The sequence below is a fragment of the Manis javanica genome, chromosome 1, assembly GCF_040802235.1.
Source record: "Manis javanica isolate MJ-LG chromosome 1, MJ_LKY, whole genome shotgun sequence".
NCBI classification, from domain to species: Eukaryota; Metazoa; Chordata; class Mammalia; order Pholidota; family Manidae; genus Manis; species Manis javanica.
In genome coordinates, this window is record NC_133156.1 from 57,306,514 (window position 1) to 57,329,594 (window position 23,081).

General features: G+C 35.0%; 1 protein-coding gene across 19 annotated transcripts in view; it reads right to left on the reverse strand.

The window, feature by feature from the left end:
* Positions 1–23,081, reverse strand: part of APC (APC regulator of WNT signaling pathway) — a 123,233-nt gene that overhangs the window by 39,810 nt on the left and 60,342 nt on the right. For 18 of the 19 annotated variants that reach the window (XM_073232935.1, XM_073232928.1, XM_073232949.1 and 15 more), the window contains 3 exons: positions 21,596–21,704; positions 18,976–19,089; positions 10,061–10,144 (listed from right to left, as the gene is read on the reverse strand). In XM_073232935.1, the coding sequence (XP_073089036.1) occupies positions 10,061–10,144; positions 18,976–19,089; positions 21,596–21,704 (307 nt within the window). The remainder of the gene's footprint in view (positions 1–10,060; positions 10,145–18,975; positions 19,090–21,595; positions 21,705–23,081) is intronic. The other variant, XM_073232930.1, reaches the window with a different exon arrangement.

Genomic DNA, 23,081 nt, shown 5'->3' on the forward strand with positions numbered 1-23,081 from the left:
ACTATTACCTAAGCTTACAAATACCTTTTGTGTAAGTACACATGTACCTAGAATACATACACATCTTCTGCTGAAAGAAGTCATATGAAACCAATAGATAAGCTTTTGATTCTGATACGATATGAATAAAACCAAAACCCTTTGTAATGTAACCACCATCTGTTACATGAAAAGGACAGATTATATTCAGTAAGAGCATTCATTTCAAGACAGATTATATCCAGTACAAAGCTGTCATTTTGTAAAAATATCATTGCAGAATCAAATAAATTTCCATTATTTTTCAGAGAAACAACTGCAAATGTTTGCTCCAGGAAAATATTCTAAAATAAAAATTATACTTTAAAAAATTTGAAATAGTAACCATATTACAAAATGGCTTCTACTGGAACTTCTTTAGACATTAAGCTTTTCTAGACCATTTAAAATATGACTTAAAAATTAATTTACATGCAATATTTCCATTAATAAACCAGTATAAGTTATATGTAGATTAATGTGAGAAAGCCTCAAAAATTCAGATAAAGAAAAAAAAATCTGAAAATCACACCATAAAATTCAACAAAATCAATAAAAATAGAGATACACAAAGTCAACCTAGAGACAAAATGAATAAAAGACCACTAAAACCACAAGAAAATTGATACTAACATATTGAAGGTGTCCATATAAAAGTAATTACTGAGCATCTGCTATGTTAGTTACCTATACTAGGTGCTGGGGAACACAGTGTGGGCAAATCAGATTTTTCTACGCATTCGTCAAGCTTACAGTGTAGTCAAGGATACTATGTAGGTAGGGAACATAGTGAAGACCAATTTGGAGGCTAAAGTATTAGTGTTCAGTGTGACGGATAGTAATTACCAAATAATGGGAGAAATAACAATAAAGCTAAAACTTTGACAAGTGCTCTGAAAGAAAAAAATAAGGTGCTATGAGAATATATAGCACATGTCATCTGGTGGGGAGTTTGAGGAAGAAGCTTTCTTAGCAAGTTCTGTTTGAACTGAGATCTAAAGAATAGATAGGAATTCTGGAAAAGTAATAGGGCTAGAGGATGAAGATTTTAGGTAAACAGGATCATATGCAAAGGACCTGGGGTGGGAGGGTACAAGGCTTGTTCTAGTACATCAAAGAATCATACTGCAGAGAGTAGAGAAAAAAGTTAAAATAATCTTACTGATCCTGTTGAATTTTAGTGATACTCAATGGCACTCTTGCCCTGCATAATATTAGATATTAATGGGCAAAGTTGCATTGCATGTAAATGGACTTTTTCAAGTCAAATTTTAAATGGTCTATGTAGGTAGGAAACACAGAGGAGACCAATCTGGAGGCTAATGTATTAATATAAGTGCGAGGGATGGTAATTTACACGAGGGGATCAGTGATGTAAATAAAAGAAGTAGAGACACAGATAAATCTGAAGGTCTTGGTGAAAGACTAGATATGGTGTGGAGGAAGAGATCTCGTTAATAGTAAAGGAGGATAAGGGATTTTTGGAGGAAGTAGGGTGGTAAGGAGGACTTAGGAGAAGATGATTAATTACATTTTGGATATGTTGGATTTAAAGTACCTTTGAGACATTAAGTAGAGATAAAGGGTAGGCACACAGATTTAGAGGTGTGGAGCTCAAAGCTAGAAAAATGAATTTGACAGCCAGTAGTATACAGATGGTAAATGAAGTACTAAGTACTTCATATGAGAGATAATACACAGCAAAGAGAAATAAGCCTTCAAAAATGCCTACACTTAACATTCAGATAAAGGCCAAAGAAGTGGAAAGAAAACAAAAAAAGTGTTGCTATAAATGCTAAAAGAAGAATACTTTAAGCAACAAGAGGTTCAATAATGTGGAAAATGTCAAGATGATGATTAAAAATGTCAATTTAATTAATAATATGTTAGTCAATGATGATCCATTTAGTGAAAGTGTGGGAGTAGAGACTAGACTGGCATATGTTAGAGAGTGAATGGTGGGGAGGAAATACAGACTCGGGAATCTAGAAACACCTTTGGAGTGGGGACTGGGAAAAGACAATGAGGGAGGGAAGTGGACAGATGAAGAAAGACAGTTGCAGGGAGAGGCAGAATAGAGGAGAGTTTATTTTATATTTTTAAAGATAAGACAAACATGTTTAAAAGCCAATGAAATAGTACCACAGAAGAAAGTTAAGTATATGAGAGAAAAGATACAGAAAGTTCCTGAGAAGGCAGGAGTTGAGAATCCAAAGCAAAGAAGGAAAGCAGAATGCTTCCTGGAGGTAGTTCCTATGATAGCTACTATATTCTCTATGAAGGGGGAGGTGGATTAGAGAGAAGGAGACTAAGGAAAGAGTCATTTCCAATACAGCGAGAGGGGACTCCGGAGAAACACAGTAGGCCTGCGGACTGCCAGGCCCTTTTGATGATGATGATGAATACGTTAAAGCTAACAAATCTAATGTTGATGATGCATGAATCACTTAGTATCTACTGATTAATCTTCATACCAATTCTATTAAGTAGATACTATTATTTTACAGATGAAGAAACTGAGGCACAGAGAAGATAACGTATCTGGCCTTATACCTAGAGGTCACATACCTAGTAAATTAAATGGCAGAGCCAGAGCTGGGATCGCAACTTAGGTAGTCTGACTCCAGAGCCCAAAGTAAATTTAACACTTACTATCTTTTATTTCCTTTTCTTATTTATTTCCCATATTCCTTCATTGATCCTAGGATACAGGTCTGCCTATACTCTTTGATCACTGTCTAAAACTAACATCGAAGGCAAACAGACTGTTGCTGATTCCTATGAAATAATCCTAACTAGTTTCTTCATTTCCATAGTTGCTGGACAACTTCCCCAAAGTTTTCTGCCCTGGAACTAAACACAAAATAAAAAAGAAATTTTGTTTAGTTATTTACGTACCACAAAATTCACCCATTTTAACTGTACAATTCGATGGTTTTTAGTAAACTCACCAAGCAGCACCATAATCCAATTTTAGAACATTCTCATTATTCTAATAAAATTCCTCTTGCTCATTTATAGTTAATCTTCATTCCCATCTGCAGTCCCAGACAACTACTAATCTAGTTTCTGTCTCCACAAATTTGCCTTTTCTGGACATTTCTTAAAAATGAAATATTAGTGGTTATATGTTTGGCTTCTTTTACTTGGCATAATGTTTCTGAGTTTCATCCATGTTACAGTATGTATTATCACCTTGTTCCTTCTTATTGCTGAATAGTATTCCACAGCAAGGATATATCAGTTTTGTTTATTCATTCACCAGTTGATATGTATTTGCATTGTTTCTATTTTTTGGGGCTACTAAAAAAAATACAGCCATGAACATTCAAGATAAAAGTCTCTGTGTGGACATGTTTTCATTTCTTTGGGATAGATACCCAGAAGTGGAGCTGCTGAGTCCCACAGTAACTCTGTATTGAGTATTCTGAATAACTGCCAAACTGTTTTCCAAGCAGCTGCACCATTTTACATTCCTGCCAGCAATGTCTGACATCCTCATCAATGCCTAGCACTGTCTTTATGATTAGAACCATCCTAATGGTTGTGTAGTATTTCATCATGGTTTTGATCTGCATTTCCTTAATGACTAATGATGCTGAGCATATTTTCATGTGACTATCAGCCATTCCTATACTGGTATCTCTTCTGGTGAAATGTCTATTCAAATCTTTTGTCCACTTTTCAATTGGGTTGTCTCCTTGTTAATGAGTTGTAAGAGAACTTTGAATAGGATTTTAATTAATATTTCTCATGGCTGTTTTCCAGAAATAACCATGCTACAATTATCCTCACACTTCCCATCCCATTGATGCTCCCAAATGCATCGGGCTTGGAAATGATACATAAGAAAATGGCGGCACTGGTTGCCTCACATATCCTTTAGTGATTTTTGAGTTTTGAAGCATGTGTAATAATTACATCAGCTGAGTTACATCTAGCATCAACACCCTAAAGCAGAGTTGTTAGCAGGTAGGACAAAGACAATGTTATAAGCAATATGCTTCATAGTGGAGAAATTATTTGGCAGAAATCTTTTCTGTTCTCATCTATAGTGCATATTAACTCACTTATGAGTGTCCAATCCTCAGTTTTCTCCATTTTCTAGCTGCTTCTTCTGATCTGTATTAGAAGAATGGTCATAATGGACTGGAGAAACTTCAGAGAAATTTTTTAAAAAGGGTTTTGGTTTTTTTTTAAATGTGACATGGCACCTTCCTTTAGTTTACATTCAGTGAGTAATAGACCACATGTAACTATTTCAGGCCATGACTGATTTAATCATTTTTCCTTCTTCCTTTAAGCAAAAGGAAGAAGATATTGAATCACAATGGCAGACAATTGGCCTCAAATCCAAAGATATGAATAAAATGTTTGGAACAAATGCTAAAAACACAAGCCTCCAATCTGCAATAAACTTATAACCATGCTGGAAATGAGGATTGCTATTTAAAAAATGACAATTTCTTAGGTATTTCCAGAGGCTGGGAAGTTGATAAAATATGGAAATACAGGCAGGGAATATGCTATGCTGGGCAAATGATAACAAAAGGAAAGCCAGTGTAGTAATCTTAATAGTAAACAAAATAAAAAAGTGAAAACATTAAATAGAATAAGGAGGCTACTTTATACAAAGAAAAGACTGAAACTAAATAGAAAAAATAAATGTGAATATTGATTTAGAAATACAAAAAAATGTTAGATGTAGTCAAGTGGTAATAATAAAAATATAAGAAAGATGGGAAAAGCTAACTATAATTAAAGAAGCTAGAAAAACAAAGGCAGCAAAACATATTTAAAAAATATCAAAAGAAAATACAAAATTTAGTGTTGCTCAGTTAAAAAAAAAGAAAGCTGCCTCTTTAAAAACAATTTAAAAAATAAGAGTGTGGTAAGTTTGATCAAGGAAAGAAAAGACAGATGAACTACACTGGAAAGTGAGGCAGCATAACGATAATCCTGCATAGGGCAATGCCAATGGGACTGCGAAGGGAGCAAAGAGCTACCACTTTGTTCCTGGTTCTTAAGTGTCAACATTGCAAAACGGACACTTATTCCTTATATTAGAAATATTTGGTTTATATTGGCTTAAGACAGCCAGAATAAACTGCTTTTAGGAACATGGTTATTACGTTGTACTTAAACTGCCTACTTGGCAAATACACATTTCTATATATTTCACAGTCTGATGTACTGATGCCCGAAGTTCCTAAGATACTAAAAAAGTCAGGCATGGATGAAAACATTCTAAAAAAGAATAAGTGAATGAATAAAACTCTGGACTTTATTTTTCAAAAATTATACTTTTAACATTAGAAAGAGTTGTCTTCCTTGTGTATAGATGTGTGTGCACTAAGCTTTTGGTCTAAAACAGAAACTGTTTATTATTTGAGCAAATACTCCTAGGATGGATTCATGGGTGGAAAATATGTGCTGGTAATGACAGGACACATCAAATTTGTTTTCCATACAAAAGCTTTCTTTCCTCATTATAAAAGCTTTACATAGTTATATTAATAAAAAATTATAAAGCAAAAGGTAGACTAAAAAAACAAGGAGATGTTAGTTAACAATGGTTATCTGTCTTCAAATTATTTCTCATGTTTATGTGTATCTTTTAAAAAATGGGTTCAAAGCATGCATACTATTTTGTGTATCACAGATATTTCAAAATGTCAATAAATGCTTCATTATGTTTTTGGTAATTATACTTAGAAAATAGCAGTATGCTGATATTTCATTCTTTGCGTTCTCTTTTTTTCCCCTATATGGTCTGGGAAGTGAGTCTGAATCTGGCTAAGTGTTAGAAACTTACCACTGATGTTTCTCAAGTTCATCCCCAAACACTAGCCAATTTTCCCTAGCAACAATTCTGTTCTTTATTGTTCACAATATGGATTTTTATTCAGCTTTTTTTGTTTAAATCCTTGCAGTTCTTTACATTTTCCTTTACATTTCATCTTCATGCTATTTCATTCCACTGTTTCCTTCTGACTCTGCTCCTATTGTAAACAGTTCTTCCTGTAGTTGACTTAAGAGGCAAATACTTCCCTGAAAGTTTATTTTCCCCAAGTGTCCTAGATGCTATTCCCTTTTCCTTATTCAGCAATAGTTCACTTAAGCCCCATGTATGTTTTCTTTTTATTCACCTTGACAAGGTGAGAAGTATCCAAACTCAGTGGCTGTCAATAGACAGGTGAGGGAATGGTATTTTAACGTGACACTCCAATTTCAGATATTTAGCTGCAGGGGTGACAAGCCTCAGGGACATTCAGTTTCTAGCAGGCATGAATATACTGTTTTGTGTTCCACTTATATAGTACCTTCCTCTTACTTCCACTGCTTGTTCTTCTTATACTCAATCATAGTGTATTAAATATGTCTTTTCCTAGCATACTCTGCTTCCCATGTTTTTATTGTCTCTACGCTCCTCTCAAGTTCCTTATTGATCATCATTATCAAGGCATAACGATTAAGCCAATCTGGATTGTAGAGATAAACAGAAACATCTACTAGATCATGGCTTTCACTCTTTTAAATGTTCCATTTTTTCCAGTTATGCATTTACATAGTTTAACTGATCATTAGTTCTTAAGGCTTGTGACAATTAACGAACAGTGGTCTCTCACATTTGACTGCCTTGTCCCATTTCAAGTTCTCTTAAGGCAAAAACTAATCTCTTTGGTGGATTTGTTTTGTTTTGGTATTTACACCTCCACCTCTAAATACCCAATTTCTGTTGGTAGGTTTTGTATTTTCCAATTTAATGCCACATTTATCAATTTCCTATTATGTAAGATGACGACTGGGTTCTCTTTTACCATTAGCCCACTCTCATCCCGTTCCTCTGTCCTTCCAATACTGCTTTAGAGTTAGACAAACTTGTCACTATTACTTTGACTATTAAATTTTAATCATGGTTGACAGGTGGTACACTATGATTGCTTTCCTTTACAACTTCTTGGTGTCCCTGGGGTTAAAAGTTATTTTTTTGTTTTGTTTTACTTGGTGTTCTGTGTACTTATGACTATGACATCCTCAGTTTCTCTCCTACTGTGTAAATTCTCTTTCTTTTCAATAAATCAAAAAACATTAAGTATTTTATTGATTTCATCGCATCAGACTCATCTCTTCCAGAATTTTCTCAACTGTTCCAATATAGACTGGTTACTTTTTCTATCATTTGTCTCAAAATCTCCTTTCATCTTCATCCTGGGGAGTCCTTCTCTTGTATTGTATTCCCTATGTCTTTATCCCAAATCTTTATTTTTCTTGCTTTACATCTGCATTTTGCTTAAGTATATTCTCTAATTGCTTCCAGAAAAACAGTACGTGACAAATACATATTTTTGAGATTTTGCCTATCTGAAAATGTATGCTACTCTTAAATTTAATAGCTAGTTTGACTAGAATCTAATAGCTAGTTTAACTTTACAGTTATGTGTGGTACAGGCTGGTGTGGTATAATAAATAATAAATCTTGTCTTTCTCACTTTGTTTCTTGCACAGAGCTTCAAAACACTTGGAATTTCTTAGGTTATGTGAATGAGGTGACTTGGGGAGGGTCCCTAGATAAATGATTACCAGAAAAACCAGCCCTGTGAGTACAGGGAACTTTGGGCCAGCCTGACCACCTGGGAGGGGAAGAGGATGGAAACGGAATGCAGTCATGTAGACACTCACTTCACCAAGCTTGCCCACATAAGGAAACCCCAATAAAAACCGAACAGCAAGGCTCTGTGGAGCTTTCCTATTTGGTGAATACACTGAGGTGCTAGAAGAGAGCTGTATCCAGATTCCATGAGAACTGAGCGTGAAGGCTGTGCACCCTTGATGTCTCACATTCCACAGGTCTTGCCCTGTATGTCTCATCATCTGGCTGTTTCTGATCTGTATCTCGTATAATAAAACTCTAATTGTAAGTGTAGTACTTTCAACAAGTTTTGAGTCACTCCAGGGGATTACCAAACCTAAGAGGGTTTCCCCCAATTTGTAGCCAGCTGGGCAGAGGTATGGGTGGCTTGGCATCTGAAATGGGGGCAATCTTGTGAAGGACTTTGTCCTTAACCATTATGGGTAAATTCTTAACCTTAACGCTTATTTTAACTCCAGGTAGGTGGTGTCAGGATTGAATTGTACTATAGTATACCCACTTGGGATGCAATTTGTAGCAAGCAGGGCAGACTGCAGGGGACTTGAGGACACCCAAAACTTGTAGCTGACACCTGAAGTGAGAAGAGTCGTGTGTATAACAAAACCTGTGAGGTCTACATTAACTCTGGGTAGTTAATGTGAGAACTGAATTGAATTGTAGGATATCCAGTGGTGTCAGAGACTGGTCTTGGAAGACAGCTAGAAATGATTTTCTTTCAGAGGTTTTTAAGAAATTGTTACTCTACTTCCCAGGTTCCATTGTTACTATTTATGTATCTCAAGCTATTAGTATTCCTGTTCCTCTGTGTGAAATTTGTTTGCCTCTCCTTCTCAAGATGGTTTTGGGATTTTTCTCTTTATTCCTGGTGAGATGAAATTTCATCATGATGTGCTTACTAGTGGGATTATTTTCATCTGTGGTGTTGGATTCTGAAGAGACCATTTTGTGTGGAAAACTATGCCCTCTGTTCTAGCCAATTTTATCTATGATGATTTCCTCCCTCTAGTTTCTCCATTTTCTTTTGAAAGTTGTTTTTCTTAGTTTGATATTAAACATTCCTAAGATGATTCTCTTTCTTATCTTTTCTATGTTTCATCTCACTATTTTTTTACTCTACCTTTTGGAAAATGTATCTTCTAATCTTTCTACTGAGTTTTTCACTTCTGCTATCACAGTTTTAATTCCCAAGAACTCTAATTCTCTGATGTTCCTTTTGTATACCATTATTTTCTTGTTTTATGGGTGCATTATCTTTTATCTGAAAATAGTTTCATTTTTTAGAGTTTTCTTCTTGCACAGTATCTATTCCCATTAAATCTTATTAGAAACTTCCTTAACATGTCTGGTGGTCTTTAGCTGTCCCTCTATATTTAAGAATGGGCTACCTAGGAAGGTGAAGCTCTGTGCCTGAAAGGTGGAGTCTGTCAACTACAGATAGGGTATTCTAGCTGGGTTGTTTTATTGGGGAATCCTCTAATGTCAGTATCTTTAGGTCTTTTTTCTTGGGTTAATCACATTTCTTGGACAAGTTGCTTCTAGAAACTTGCCTGAAGCTAAGTCAGGATGCCAGGGAGGGTTTCAGCATTCAGTAAGCAAGTTTCCACTTAATTCAGTTTTTAGTATGGTATCCCCAAGTCCAACTGTACTAAGCTTGTCCCTATCCAAAGGCCCTCTTTTTATCCTTTCTAGAACAAATCTCTCATCTTTTGCTCTGATTGGAAAGTACAGCCACCCAGCTAGACAGGTTCTGGAGGCTTTACCTGCTTCTTAACACATTTTCAGCCAACCTCCTCTTCTTGCTTTTAGCCCTTTTTAAATTTTCACATCCAGAGGTACCTAAGATAACGAATTCTGGAAACTTTTAGAACTCCATAGTATAAAACAGGTTGCTTCATGACTTCCTAGCGCTGCTTTGGGGTCAACCTTCTATCTTGTGCTAGAATAGTGCATTTATTTACCTGCCTTCCAGCTCCCCAAATTGTACTAATGTAGCCTCACGTGGTCTTTGTGACTTCTTCATTTTATCATTTGACTGTCATTTTATTAGTATTTGTGGAGCAAGCATTGATAAGTGTATATGATCAATTTTTACCCTGGATTACATACAAGAACATAGCTTATTTACTAGTATACAATAGCTAAAGATATTATTATCTGAGTATATATAAATTGATAACTGGGCTGTATTTATGACTGTATAAATTTTAGATGCCTATAAGTTATGAAGAAACCAAAATAATTAAGGTTTTTGATAATTTCACAAAAAAACTTATAAAGTGTCTCAATTCTCTAGAATAACATCTATATTTCGGTGATGACATACGAACATACTTTCTTTAAATAACTACCTATATTTATATCTGCAAACAAAAAAGACAATTTACTAACCTCTGTGTCTGTTGCCTGGGACTGTAAAAGCTGTCGTATACGAAGTATGTCCTTCTCTATCTGTTGAATTCTGGTTACTCTTCGCTAAAATAAAATAAGTGACCAAATTAGATCATTTTTATGAAAAACAGTGTAAATAATCATATTGTGGCTATCATTTAATGGTTATGCCAAACCATTTTTATGTAGGAAATTAGATATTTATATATATTCACACACTGACATATTGGGGCCAGTTCAATTTTTTAATACATCTGACTTTTTACAACAGATTTCTGGATCTATTTAGGAAAACTGTATAAATACAAGACTTGTATCAAATTATATGATGCATATGGTCTGAAAATTGGTATTTAAGTTATTGTCAAAAAATATTTTAACAGAGAATTTTACACCTGAATTTAATCTTTTATATTAATCTAGATATCAGTATAATGTAATGAATTTATATAAAGCATGGTATACCTGTTAAAAGACAGACCATCTGATTGATTTAATAAACCTCAGAATTTGAACAGTAGGATTAACCACCTCCCACAAAGTTATTCCTATTATAAGTCACTAGTACATCTCAGATTTAGATTTCCCAAATATCTACTGCAGCTAAACATTATTTTTCTTCCAATGCTATGATCACAAAGAAGGTACAGCTTTTGTTTTCCAACTATCCTGTTCATCAGGTGAACACAAAGCACTACCGACAGATCAAACAATGTGGAATTGAAACAATGTAGGGAAAGCGTTTTTTTAAAAAAAGCTAGGTTTTGCTTTAATTTTTATGACTACTAGGGGAAGTAGGAAAAACCAAATCAGTTGTATATAAAAATCTTGCAAATTTAAAAAAATTTTAATTAGTGTTTCGACAACATATAGGTTTTAAAAATAAGTACTGCCAATATTGTATCATTTTCTGCAATAATTCTGTAGTTGGCATTCTAATACTGAGGTATCAAAAATTATAAGAGCGACTGTTTTGATGGGGAAAAAAATGTTAAAACCTGGATGTAACAATTGCCAAACTTTTTTCAATTATGTGCCCCATCAATAAAAAAGATTTCTGTGCTGTAGAGTCCAAAAGATAAATAATAAAAATAATGTAACAAACAGCTTTAAGTATATACAGTTATAAAACTTACATACAAAACTTACCCTTTGATTATATCTACTTTTGCTTAAATACAATGTCCTTACAATTTTATTAATATAGCAAAAATGCTTATTGATGCTGTTACCCAATGTTATGATAAGCAGACACTGAAAAGCTCAAAGAAGTTGTGCTCACCAAAGAAAAGAAAAAAATCCTCTCTCCCAGTCTCCTTCCTCTTCTTCCTTTGTAAGGCTGCAACTATGCTGATTCTTTACATATTCTTGATTTTCATTCTTTGGCAGTTTTGTGGTGATAAATATCTTCTCCCAATTTGTAATTTATCTTCCCACTTTAAGTTATCTAATAAATTCTTAATTTTTATACAGTAAAACTTTTCAATCTTTTCTTTTGTAATTGATTTTTTATGTCTTATTTAAGAAACCCTTTTTTATCCCAATCCTAGAAAGATATTCATGCATATTTTCTACTGAAAGCTAAAGTTTTACTTCTGGCATTTAAGCCATTGATCTGAATGGGATGGGACAAGAGAGATTAAGAAAAAAGAACATATTAAATATACATATTATAACTAATTTAGAGTATGTTAGTTGAACCTCTAGCCTCACTGTAAAACTAACAGATATGGACTATATAATGTATTAAGCTACTGGTATTTAAGTATCTCCTTAGTGGAGCACTGTATTCTAGCATAATGAAAATACACATTATGTTTAGAAAATGATCACATAAAAGATAAAGAACTATACACTATACTTTGGAGAATGTAAAATGTATTAGTGATTTTAAAGCTATGAAATTAGCTTTTCAGAATACAAATATGTATTTACACCACAAATATAAATGTAGGTCCTCATTTTCGTTTACTGTTTATTTGAAGAAAATCCTTCAAATAATGTTTTCCTCCCAATTTGTCCCATAAGTTTTTTTTTTCTAATTGCTCATGCTTGCTTTGAAACAGACAAGGTGATCAGTAAAGCCTCTTCAGGGCTTAAAAACATTAGTCAGTCATACATTTGTGTAAATATAAATGGCTAAATAATGAAAATGCTCAACAACCAGCAAAGCTAGTTAATATTCTTTCTTGACATTTGCTGAGGGTAGAAATACGGGAATGTTCTTCATTCAACACATTTCACCTCTCCCAATATTCTCTTTATCTCCCAATATTCTCTTTATGTTTTTCCTTACTACTTTCCTTGAAGGCCTCTTTTTGTGTGTGTATAATTTGAAGAGCAGTGAAATATTCTGAATGTCATTACACACACTTAAGATTACAAGAACTAAAAATCACAAAGGAAAACTAAAGTGGTTATGTTGCCTAACAGACATGGTAAATTATTCTTATTGTGAAAGAGTGCCGAAATGAAGACAGACTTGTAAATATCTTTCTAAATTTTTATATATTTATTTATTTTTAATTAAGGTATCACTGATATACACTCTTCTCAAGGTTTCACAAGAAAAACAATGTGATTGCACAATTCACCCATATAATTGAGGCCCCCCCATACCCCACTGCAGTCACTATCCATCAGTGTAGTAAGATACCACAGAGTCACTACTTGTCTTCTCTGTGCTACACTGTCTTCCCTGTGACCCCCACACACCATGTGCACTAATCATAATACCCTCAATCCCCTTCTCCCCCCCTCCCCATCCTCCCTCTCCCATCCCTCCCCTTTGGTAACCGCTAGTCCCATTTTGGAGTCTGTGAGTCTGTTGCTATTTTCTTCCTTCAATTTTGCTTTGTTGTTATATTCCACAAATGAGGGATATAATTGGGTATTTGTCTTTCTCTGTCTGACTTATTTCACTGAGACTAATACCCTTTAGCTCCATCCATGTTGTTGCAAATGGTAGGATTTGTTTCTTTCTTATGGCTGAATAGTATTCCATTGTGTACATGTACCACCTCTTCTTTATCCATTCTTCTACTGAAGGACGCTTAGGTTGCTTCCATATCTTTGCTTTTGTAAATAGTGCTGTGATAAACATAGGGGTGCATATGTCTTTTGAATCTGAGAAGTTGCTTTCTTTGGGTAAATTCCTAGGAGTGGAATTCCTGGGTATTTCTACTTTCAGTTTTTTGAGGAACCTCCATATTGCTTTCCAAAATGGTTGAAATACTTTACATTCCCAACAGCAGTGTAGGAAGGATCCCCCCTGCATCTTCGCAAGTATTTGTTGTTCCTCGTCTTTTCTATGTTGGGCATCCTAACTGGTGTGAGGTAATGTCTCACCATGGTTTTAATTTGCATTTCCCTTATAATTAGCAATGTGAAGTATCTTTTCATGTGCCTGTCGGCCATCTGAATTTCTTCTTTGGAGAAGTGTCTGTTCATTTACGCCCATTTTTCAATCTGGTTATTTGCTTTTTGGGTATTGAGGCGTGTGAGTTCTTTATGTATTTTGGATGTTAATCCCTTGTCGGATAAGTAGTTTACAAAATTATCCTCCCATACTGTAGGATGCCTTTTTGTTCTGCTGGTGGTGTCCTTTGCTGTATAGAAGCTTTTTAGCTTGATGTAGTCCCATTTGTTCATTTTTACTTTTGCTTCCCTTGCCCAAGGAGATGTGTTCAGGAAAGTTGCTCATGTTTATATCTCAGAGATTTTTGCCCATGTTTTCTTCTAAGAGTTTCATGGTTTTGTGACTTACATTCAGGTCTTTGATCCATTTCGAGTTTACTTTTGTGTATGGTGTTAGACAATAATCCAGTATCATTCTCTTGCATGTAGCTGTCCAGTTTTGACAACACCAGTTGTTGAAGAGGCTGTCATTTCCCTATTGTATATATATATATGGCTCTTTTATCATATCTTAAGCTTGGGTCTATATCTGGGCTATTCCATTGGTCTATGCATCTGTTCTTGTGCCAGTACCAAATTGTCTTGATTACTGTGGATTTGTAGTAGAGCTTGAAGTTGGGGAGCATAACCCCCCAGCTTTATTCTACCTTCTCAGGATTACTTTGGTTATTTGGGATCTTTTGTGTTTCTATATGAATTTTAGAACTATTTGTTCTAGTTCGTTGAAGAATGCTGTTGGTATTTTGATAGGGACTGCATTGAATCTGTAGATTACTTTAGGCAGGATGGCCATTTTGACAATATTAATTCTTCCTATCCATGAACATGGGATGTGTTTCCATTTATTTGTATCTTCTTTAATTTATCTCATGGGTGTCTTATAGTTTTCAGAGTATAGGTCTTTCACTTCCTTGGTTAGTTTATTCCTAGGTATTTTATTCTTTTTGATGCAATTGTGAGTGGAATTGTTTTCCTGATTTCTCTTTCTGCTAGTTCACTATTAGTGTATAGGAATGCAACACATTTCTGTGTATTATATTTGTATCCTACAACTTTGCTGAATTCAGATATTAGACCTAGTAGTTTTGGAGTGGATTCTTTAGGGTTTTTTATGTACAATATCATGTCTTCTGCAAACAGGGACACTTTAACTTTTTTCCTTGCCAATATGGATGCTTTTTATTTCTTTGTGTTGTCTGATTGCCTCCAGACAATTGGCTAGGACCTCCAGAACTATGTTGAATAGAAGTGGGGAGAGTTGGCATCCTTGTCTTGTTCCTGATCTTAAAGGAAAAGCTTTCAGCTTCTTGCTGTTAAGTATGATGTTGGCTGTGGGTTTGTCATATGTGACCTTTATTATGTTGAGGTACTTGCCCTCTATACCCATTTTGTTGAGTTTTTATCATGAACGGATGTTGAATTTTGTCAAATACTTTTTCAGCATCTATGGAGATGATCATGTGTTTTTTGTCTTTCTTTTTGTTGATGTGGTGGATGATGTTGATGGACTTTTGAATGCTGTACCATTCTTTGCATCCCTGGAACAAATCCTGCTTGATCATGATGGATGATCTTTTTGATGTATTTTTGAATTCAGTTTGCTAATATTTTGTTGAGTATTTTTGCATCTATGTTCATCAGGGATATTGGTCTGTAATTTTCTTTTTTTGTGGTGTCTTTGCCTGGTTTTGTTATTAGAGTGATGCTGACCTCATAGAATGAGTTTGGGAGTATTCCCTCCTCTTTTACTCTTCGGAAAACGTTAAGGAGGATGGGTATTAAGTTTTCACTAACTGTTTGGTAAAATTCAGTGGTGAAAAAAAAATTCAGTGGTGAAGCCATCTGGTCCAGAAGTTTTGTTCTTAGGTAGATTTTGATTACCAATTCAATTTCATTGCTGGTAATTGGTCTATTCAGATTTTCTGTTTCTTCCTTGGTCAGCCTTGGAAGGCTATATTTTTCTAGAAAGTTGTCCATTTCTTCTAGGTTATCCAGATTGTTAGCATATAATTTTTCATAGTATTTTCTAATAATTCCTTGTATTTCTGTGGTGTGGTGTCCGTACTGATTTTTCCTTTCTGATTTCTGATTCTGTTTATCTGTGCAGACTCTTTGTCTTGCTAAGTCTGGCTAGGGGCTTATCTATTTTATTTTCTCAAAGAACCAGCTCTTGCTTTCATTGATTCTTTCTATTGTTTTATTCTTCTCAATTTTATTTATTTCTGCTCTAATCCTTATTATGTCCCTCCTTCTACCGACTTTGGGCCTCATTTGTTCTTTTTCTAGTTTCATTAATTGTGAGTTGAGAGTATTCATATGGGATTGTTCTTCTTTCCTGAGGTAGGCCTGTATTGCAATATACTTTCCTCTTAGCATGCCCTTGGCTGCGTCCCACAGATTTTGCGGTGTGGAATTACTGTTTTCATTTGTCTCCATATATTGCTTGATCTGCTTTTATCTGGTCATTGATCCATTGATTATTTAGGAGCATGTTGTTAAGCCTCCATGTGTTTGTGGGCTTTTTCATTTCCTTTGCATAATTTATTTCTAGTTTCATACCTTTGTGGTCTGAGAAGCTGGTTGGTACAATTTCAATCTTTTTGAATTTACTGAGGCTCTTTTTGTGGCCTAATATACGATCTATTCTTGAAAATGTTCCATGTGTACTTGAGAAGAATGTGTATCCTGCTGCTTTTGAGTAGAGTGTTCTGTAGATGTTTGTTAGGTCCAACTCTTCTAATGTGTTGTTCAGTGCCTCTGTCTCCTTACTTATTTTCTGTCTGGTTTATCTGTCCTTTGGAGTGAGTGGTGTGTTGAAGTCTCCTAAAATGAATGCATTGCATTCTATTTCCCCCTTTAATTCTGTTAGTATTTGTTCCACATATGTAGGTGATCCTGTACTGGGTGTATAGATATTTATAATGGTTATATCTTCTTGTTGGGCTAACCCCTTTATCATTATGTAATGTCCTTCTTTGTCTTTTGTTACTTTGTTTTGAAGTCTATTTTGTCTGATACATGTAGTGCAATGCCTGTTCTTCTTTTTCTCCCTATTAGTTGCATGAAATACCTTTTCCATCCCTTCACTTTTACTGTGTGTGTGTCTTTGGGTTTGAAGTGAGCCTCTTGTAGGCAGCATATAGACAGGGTCTTGTTTTTTTATCCATTCAGTGACTCAATGTTTTTTGATCGGTATATTGAGATCATTTACATTTAGGGTGATTATCGATGAGTATGTACTTATTGCCAGTGCAGGCTTTTGATTTGTGGGTACCAAAGGTGCAAGGGTAACCTCCTTAATATCTAACAGTCTAACTTAACTCACTTACTATGCTATTAAAATACAATCTAAAGGTTCTTTTTTTTCCCCCTCCTTTTCCTTCCTTCTGCATTCTTTATATATTATCATATTCTGTACTCTGTCTATCCCTTGACTGACTTTGGGGTAGTTGATTTGATTTTGCATCTGCTTAGTAATCAGTTGTTCTACTTTCTTTACTGTGGTATTGTTTCCTTTGTTGACAGCTATTAATTCTTAGGGAACACTTTCATCTATAGCAATCCCTCCACAATAGACTGTAGAAAGTTTGTGGGAGGTAAATTCTCTCTGCTTTTAGTTATCTGGAAATTGTTTAATCCCTCCTTCAAATTTAAATGATAATCTTGCTGGATAAAATATTCTTGGTTCGAGGCCCTTCTGCTTCTTTGCATTAAATACATCATGCCAGTCCCTTCTGGCCTGTATGGTTTCTTCTGAGAAGTATGATGACAGCCTGATGGGCTTTCCTTTGTATGTGATCTTATTTCTCTCTCTGGCTGCTTCTAGTAGTCTGTCCTTATTCTTGATCTGTGCCATTTTATTTATTAAATGTCTTTGTGTTGTGTTCCTTGAGTCCTTTGTGTTGGGAGATCTGTGAACCTCCATGGCCTGAGAGACTATCTCCTTCCTCAGATTGGGGAAGTTTTCAGCAATTACCTCCTCAAAGACACTTTCTCTCCTTTTTCTCTCTCTCTTCTTTTTCTGGTACCCCTATAATGTGAATATTGTTCCGTTTGGATTGGTCACACAGTTCTCTCAATATTCTTTCATTCCTAGAGATCCATTTTTCTCTCTCTGCCTCAGCTTCTTTGTATTCCTATTCTCTACTTTCTATTTCATTTACTGTCTCTTCTACTACATCTAATCTGCTTTTAAATCCATTCATTTTATTTTTCATTTCAAATACTGAATTTCTTAATGATTGACTCTCCGTCCTAAATTTGTCCCTGAGTTCTTTTTTTCTGTAACTCCATGAGCATGTTTATGATTTTTATTTTGAAATCTCTTTCAAGAAGATAGATGAGTTCAGTTTCACTTGGCCCTTTTTCTGGTATTTGTGGGATTTTGGTTTGAACGAGATTTCTTTGACATTTCATATTTGTATGTGGCACCCTCTATTGCCCAGAAGCTCTACTGTCTGGAGCTGCTCAGTCCCTGGAGCGATGTCGGGGGTGGTAGGGGAGCAGCACTGGTGCCTGGGGGGAGGAAAGAGCTGTTTCCTGCTTCCCAGCTGCTGTGTCTGTTTCCACTGCCAGAACCAATGGGCTGAGTGCACAGGTGTAAGCCTCTGTGCTTTGAGTCTGTGGCTGCCGTAGGCAGGGCCTCCCTCTGACTGACCTGATGCCAGGGCAGGGGCTGCCGGTTTATGAGCTAGTGAGGATCGGCCGGGAGGAAGCCACAGCAGGCTGCATATCACAGTTGGGGGGGTGGCCTTGGAGCTGAGTAGCCAGCCAGGGGGATGGAGCTCCTGAAGCTCCAAAAAGTTCCCAACCTGCTGGGTAGAGTATGCCTGGACAATTTTGTTCACCTGTCCTTTCTCTTGAGCTTCAAGGTCTGTGCAATCCTTGCCCCTTTAGCAGCCCTCTTGCTGTTAGGAAGTCTCTCAGACTGCCTGCCTTTCTTTCGTCCCAGAGCAGTTGAATGTGGATCCCTGTATTCCACAAGCGGCTGGAATCTGAGTCTCTCCAAGTATTCCACCTGTCTGAGCTTTCCAACCCCACTAATCTCCAGAGCACCATGCAATGCAGGTTCATGCTCCCAGAGCAGATCTCCAGGGCTGGATGTTCAGCAGTTCTAGGCCTTCACCCTCTCCCTGCTCCATTTCTCTTGCTTCTGCTGGTGAGTTGGGGTGGCAGAAGGGCTTGGATCCCACTGGATCATGGCTTTGATATGTTATCTTGTTCCATGAGGTCTGTTCTTTTCTCCAGGTATATGCAGTCTGGTGCAGCCTTCTTTCCTGTTGCTCTTTTAGTATTAGTTGTATTAACTAAATTCTTGTATTATATATGGTTTTGAGAAGAGGCCTCTGTCTCACCTCTCACACCACCATCTTTAATCCTTTTTCCAGATTTATAAATATCTTTAATAAAATTCTGTCAATGCTAACAGTGCTGTAATCCATTACATTCCTAATAGCAGGTTTTTAGTGGTGCCATTTCACAGTTTAACAATGAGTTACCTGTGCTCGTTTTTCCATATCCTGGCAAGTACCTAGTTGTTCTTCCATTGCAACTCTGATCTGTCTTGCTTCATATTCCAATTGCCTTCTGGTCATATCTGTTTGTAAGGAAAACTAAAACCACAAATAAATTGAAATGTTAGTATCTCATCATGTGTTTATCAGTAAAAGCTCATACATACCAGTAAGAAAATGAACAGTGAGTATGTAAGTTATTGTGTATGAGAAAATTGTTTTTTTACTGCAAAGAGTCGTAAAACTTGATTAGAGGTGCTATGCTGAGTCTGGGTCCCTGATATAAGTTGAAACACTTTTAATTTCCCATAATCACAAATGGCTGTAATTAAATTGTACTATTTCACTTAAAAATATATTGGTTCAGGCAGAGTGAGCCTATCTTCAGGCTTATGATTATGATTCTTCTGCACTGAAGAGGTACTACTTTTAATTATTAAAAACTAGCATATTAATATGGAAAACACAGAAAAATCAAGAAACAGGTCCATCACCCTTAAATTTACAGCTCAATTTAAGTACTATTGTATACATGCAGAATACCCAAAGAGAACTTCTCCATTTGTAAAATGAAAATGGTATAAGGAAAAGCTTTTACATAACAATGCAAACTTTTTGTTTGTTGAAAGTTCAAAGCAAAGTTGAAACAAACAAAAAGAAGTACCTCTTCAAAGACTAGGTATTAATTCATTCAAAAATATATTAACCCTCTAATTAAAACTCCAGGCACTATGATAACTGCTAGGCCTACAAAATGATGAAAAGGACAAAGTAATAAGACTTACAAACACATGCCCTATGAAGTGATAAAGGCTAAAAATATAATTAAATAAATGACAGGTAACAGAGTGGGAATGAAAATGTTAACAGATTTTTTTTTATGCTCTATATACCCCAAAGAAAGCTGTGTGTGACATGTCTGACTCAGAATAGCTTTCTGAGGTCTAAGAATTCCAAAAACTGCATTGTCAATTAAGTTAGAAGTTAGAGGAACTCTCGCCCTTTTCCCTGGAAACATACAGATGACAATCATATGCAGAATGCATTCCCACATGCATAGCCAAACTATGGGTTGCAACACAGATGAAATAGTCTGCATGACTTCCAATTCTCAATGAGCCAACTGTCAATTCATTTGTCCTTCACTTCCCAAACTCCCTACAAAAAAAACATTGAACATGACACAATATACTGCAATAATGTCATTTAGATCTGATGTTTTAAGCAAAGTCTAGTATTTTGATAAGCATATCCATATCCAAGTGTCCTTAACTTGCCTTCCCAAAATAAAAGCAAAGTTTGTGAAATTAAAAAAAATTCCTGAAATAAAAGCAATTTGCTAATATTTCAAATGGCCATAATGTCTTTGTATCCTATAAATGTGACTGATTTAGTAAATTAGTAAGGAGTAATTTATTTGACAACTGATCTCTGTTTCATATATTAACCAATTGCTCTTAAGTTGCTATGTACATCTAAGCCCCTTCCTGAACCTGACAGCACACGGGCAGCTGGACTCTACATTTTGTATATTCTAATTACCAAAGTAAATGGTAACTAAAACCATGCTTTGGTATTTTGTTTTTAAGAGTGAAAATTCTACTACACGCTCTTGAATTCTAATTTTCGTCTGCCAACAGCTCTCCATTAACTGTTCTTTCACTATCCGTGTCTTCTTAACTCCCAGGAAGATGTCAGAAATACCCTCTCGTTTCCTCTCAAAATCTTGGATGACCGTCCTATGAGACCGAGCTCTTTAGCTTCTGGTTCTAGCTCCTGCCAAACAATGCCAACTCAGGAAATCCGGCAACCCACGTTTTGGGAAAGGTTTTCCTTCTTTCTAATTTTGTTTTTTGCTTATTATGTTTTCTCAAAAATACTTTTAGAAAATGAAAATTGAAGAGAGGAAGATATATATTAGTTTGTGTATATTTTTACTTTTTAAAAATATAAATTTATTAACAACAGTTAAAATATAGACTTGTGTGAAATTAACATATTTCAGAAATGTTCTTATATGTGCCATCCCATGAAAAAAACAGTTAATATGGAGAGGGTTGGGTGGGGAAGGAGAGGCTAATGGGATTAAATTTTTTTTAACATAGTTATATTTGCAAAACAAGCAAATTCTAGTATTTGCAAAAAGTCTTCAGATCCATGCCAATAGCTACTGCTATTTATAATAACTGGAACAGGACTCAAATTATTTTCAAGATATTTATATTGTAAAAACTATCTGGCATGATTCCTGTAACATGGTTCAAAGAATAGACAGATGGTAAATAAATATTTCTAGAGTATGGCTGGCAATTCAATATACACAGAACAAAAAATTGGTTGCCTAGTTGAATCCTGAGTCCATTAGGATTCAAACTGAATAGATTTTTTAACTTAAATATTTGCTTGAGCATAACAAAGTGTTAACTTTATAAACAAAAATTCATTAACTATCATAATTTCAAGTTTAAATTCGGATGAAACACATTACAGTTGACAAATAACCATAAATGCACTTATCCTGAATTTTTAATGGATAACCGAGGCTCTTTTTTAAAAAGATCAAGTTATTAAAGGCTAAAGTAAGTCATATTACTAAGTTACTTACATTTTCAGTTAAAGGAAGACTATCTATTCTTTTAGTGAGATTCTGAAGTTGAGCATAGTACCAGTCTTTTTCTTTTTCTTCTTTGTCAAGATCAGCAAGAAGTAATGATCTGTTTTTTTAAAAAAAGGTAGATTTATACAATGCTAATATAGAATGCATCATAGGAATTCTTAGCTATAATTACAATGTTCTCTATTTAAATTAAACTATTAATGAATAGGTGAAAAACTTATTGATAATGGATTTTTGAAGGAGGGGCTTCGAATTATAATCATTATCAAGTTTTTTACTTTTTCACCTCAGTAAGTAGGCAACCATTCTTATTAAAATATTTATATTTCAACCAAATGCTTTCTTCCCATTTGTTTACAGTCTAAGAATATGATGATGGTTTACAGTAAAAAGTACAGATATAACAAAATCCAAAATTAATACAAGGACAAAAAGTACAAAAAAGGAGTAAAGGAATGCAGTAGTTATGCAAAAATAAACCTACACTATGGGAAGCTACTGCACTGGACAAAGGTGTGACTTTCAGCTCCTCAGCAGCCAAATTATAAGAAATACACTGTCACTATGTAGTGAGAGGAAGCTTTCTGCAGGAGAGAAACTTTTTCTTATTTTGGAATTTGAAGATGAATTTGCTACATAATTTCTGAACAACTCAATCAATGGTGTCCTCAATAATAATCTAGATCAAATACTCTGTATCTGATCATTATAAATACAAAATAAGAATGTTGCTGGGACAAAACTCAGTAGGGCATAAAGTATATGATCTATCTCCTTTAATGTGGCTCTCTCCCAAAGCAACTACTATTACCATTTTCTTGTGTGTATTTCCAGACACACTCCATAAAAATGCAAGGATGAATGTGTATACTTACATGAACATTTTAAAATAAATAGTATATTTTTAACTGCATACACATTTTATGTGTTGTCCTGTAACTTTTTTTCCCACATATTAATCTATCTTGGAGATCATTCTGTATCAAAACATAAAAAAGGTCCTATGTATTTTTTGCTAGCTGGAGAGTATCCATGTATCCATAAAGGATACCCTATAACTAGTTCTGTACTGAGAGTATTTAGGGTCTTTCTAATCTTTTGGCATCATAAACACTCCTGCACTGAATATCCTTACATATGACCTTATTTCAGACATATGCAAGCATGAAAATAAGATAAATCCCTAGGGTATGTAGAATTTTAACTTACTGCCCTTACTAGATGTTGTACTAAATTTATGCTCCTACCACGCTCAACAATGTAAATGTTTTATCAAAGTTTTTGTTTTTGTATTTCTAGGTTTAAAAAAACCCCGGTATACCACTTTGATAAAAATTTTTTTTTTTTAGTATGAGTGAGGTTAAGCATTTTTTCAAGTTTAAAAACCATTTGTATTTTCTTGTCTGTGACTTTTTCTTACTCATTTATAGGGCTTCTTCTATATTAAGAATGATAGCACTTTGTCAGTTTATAG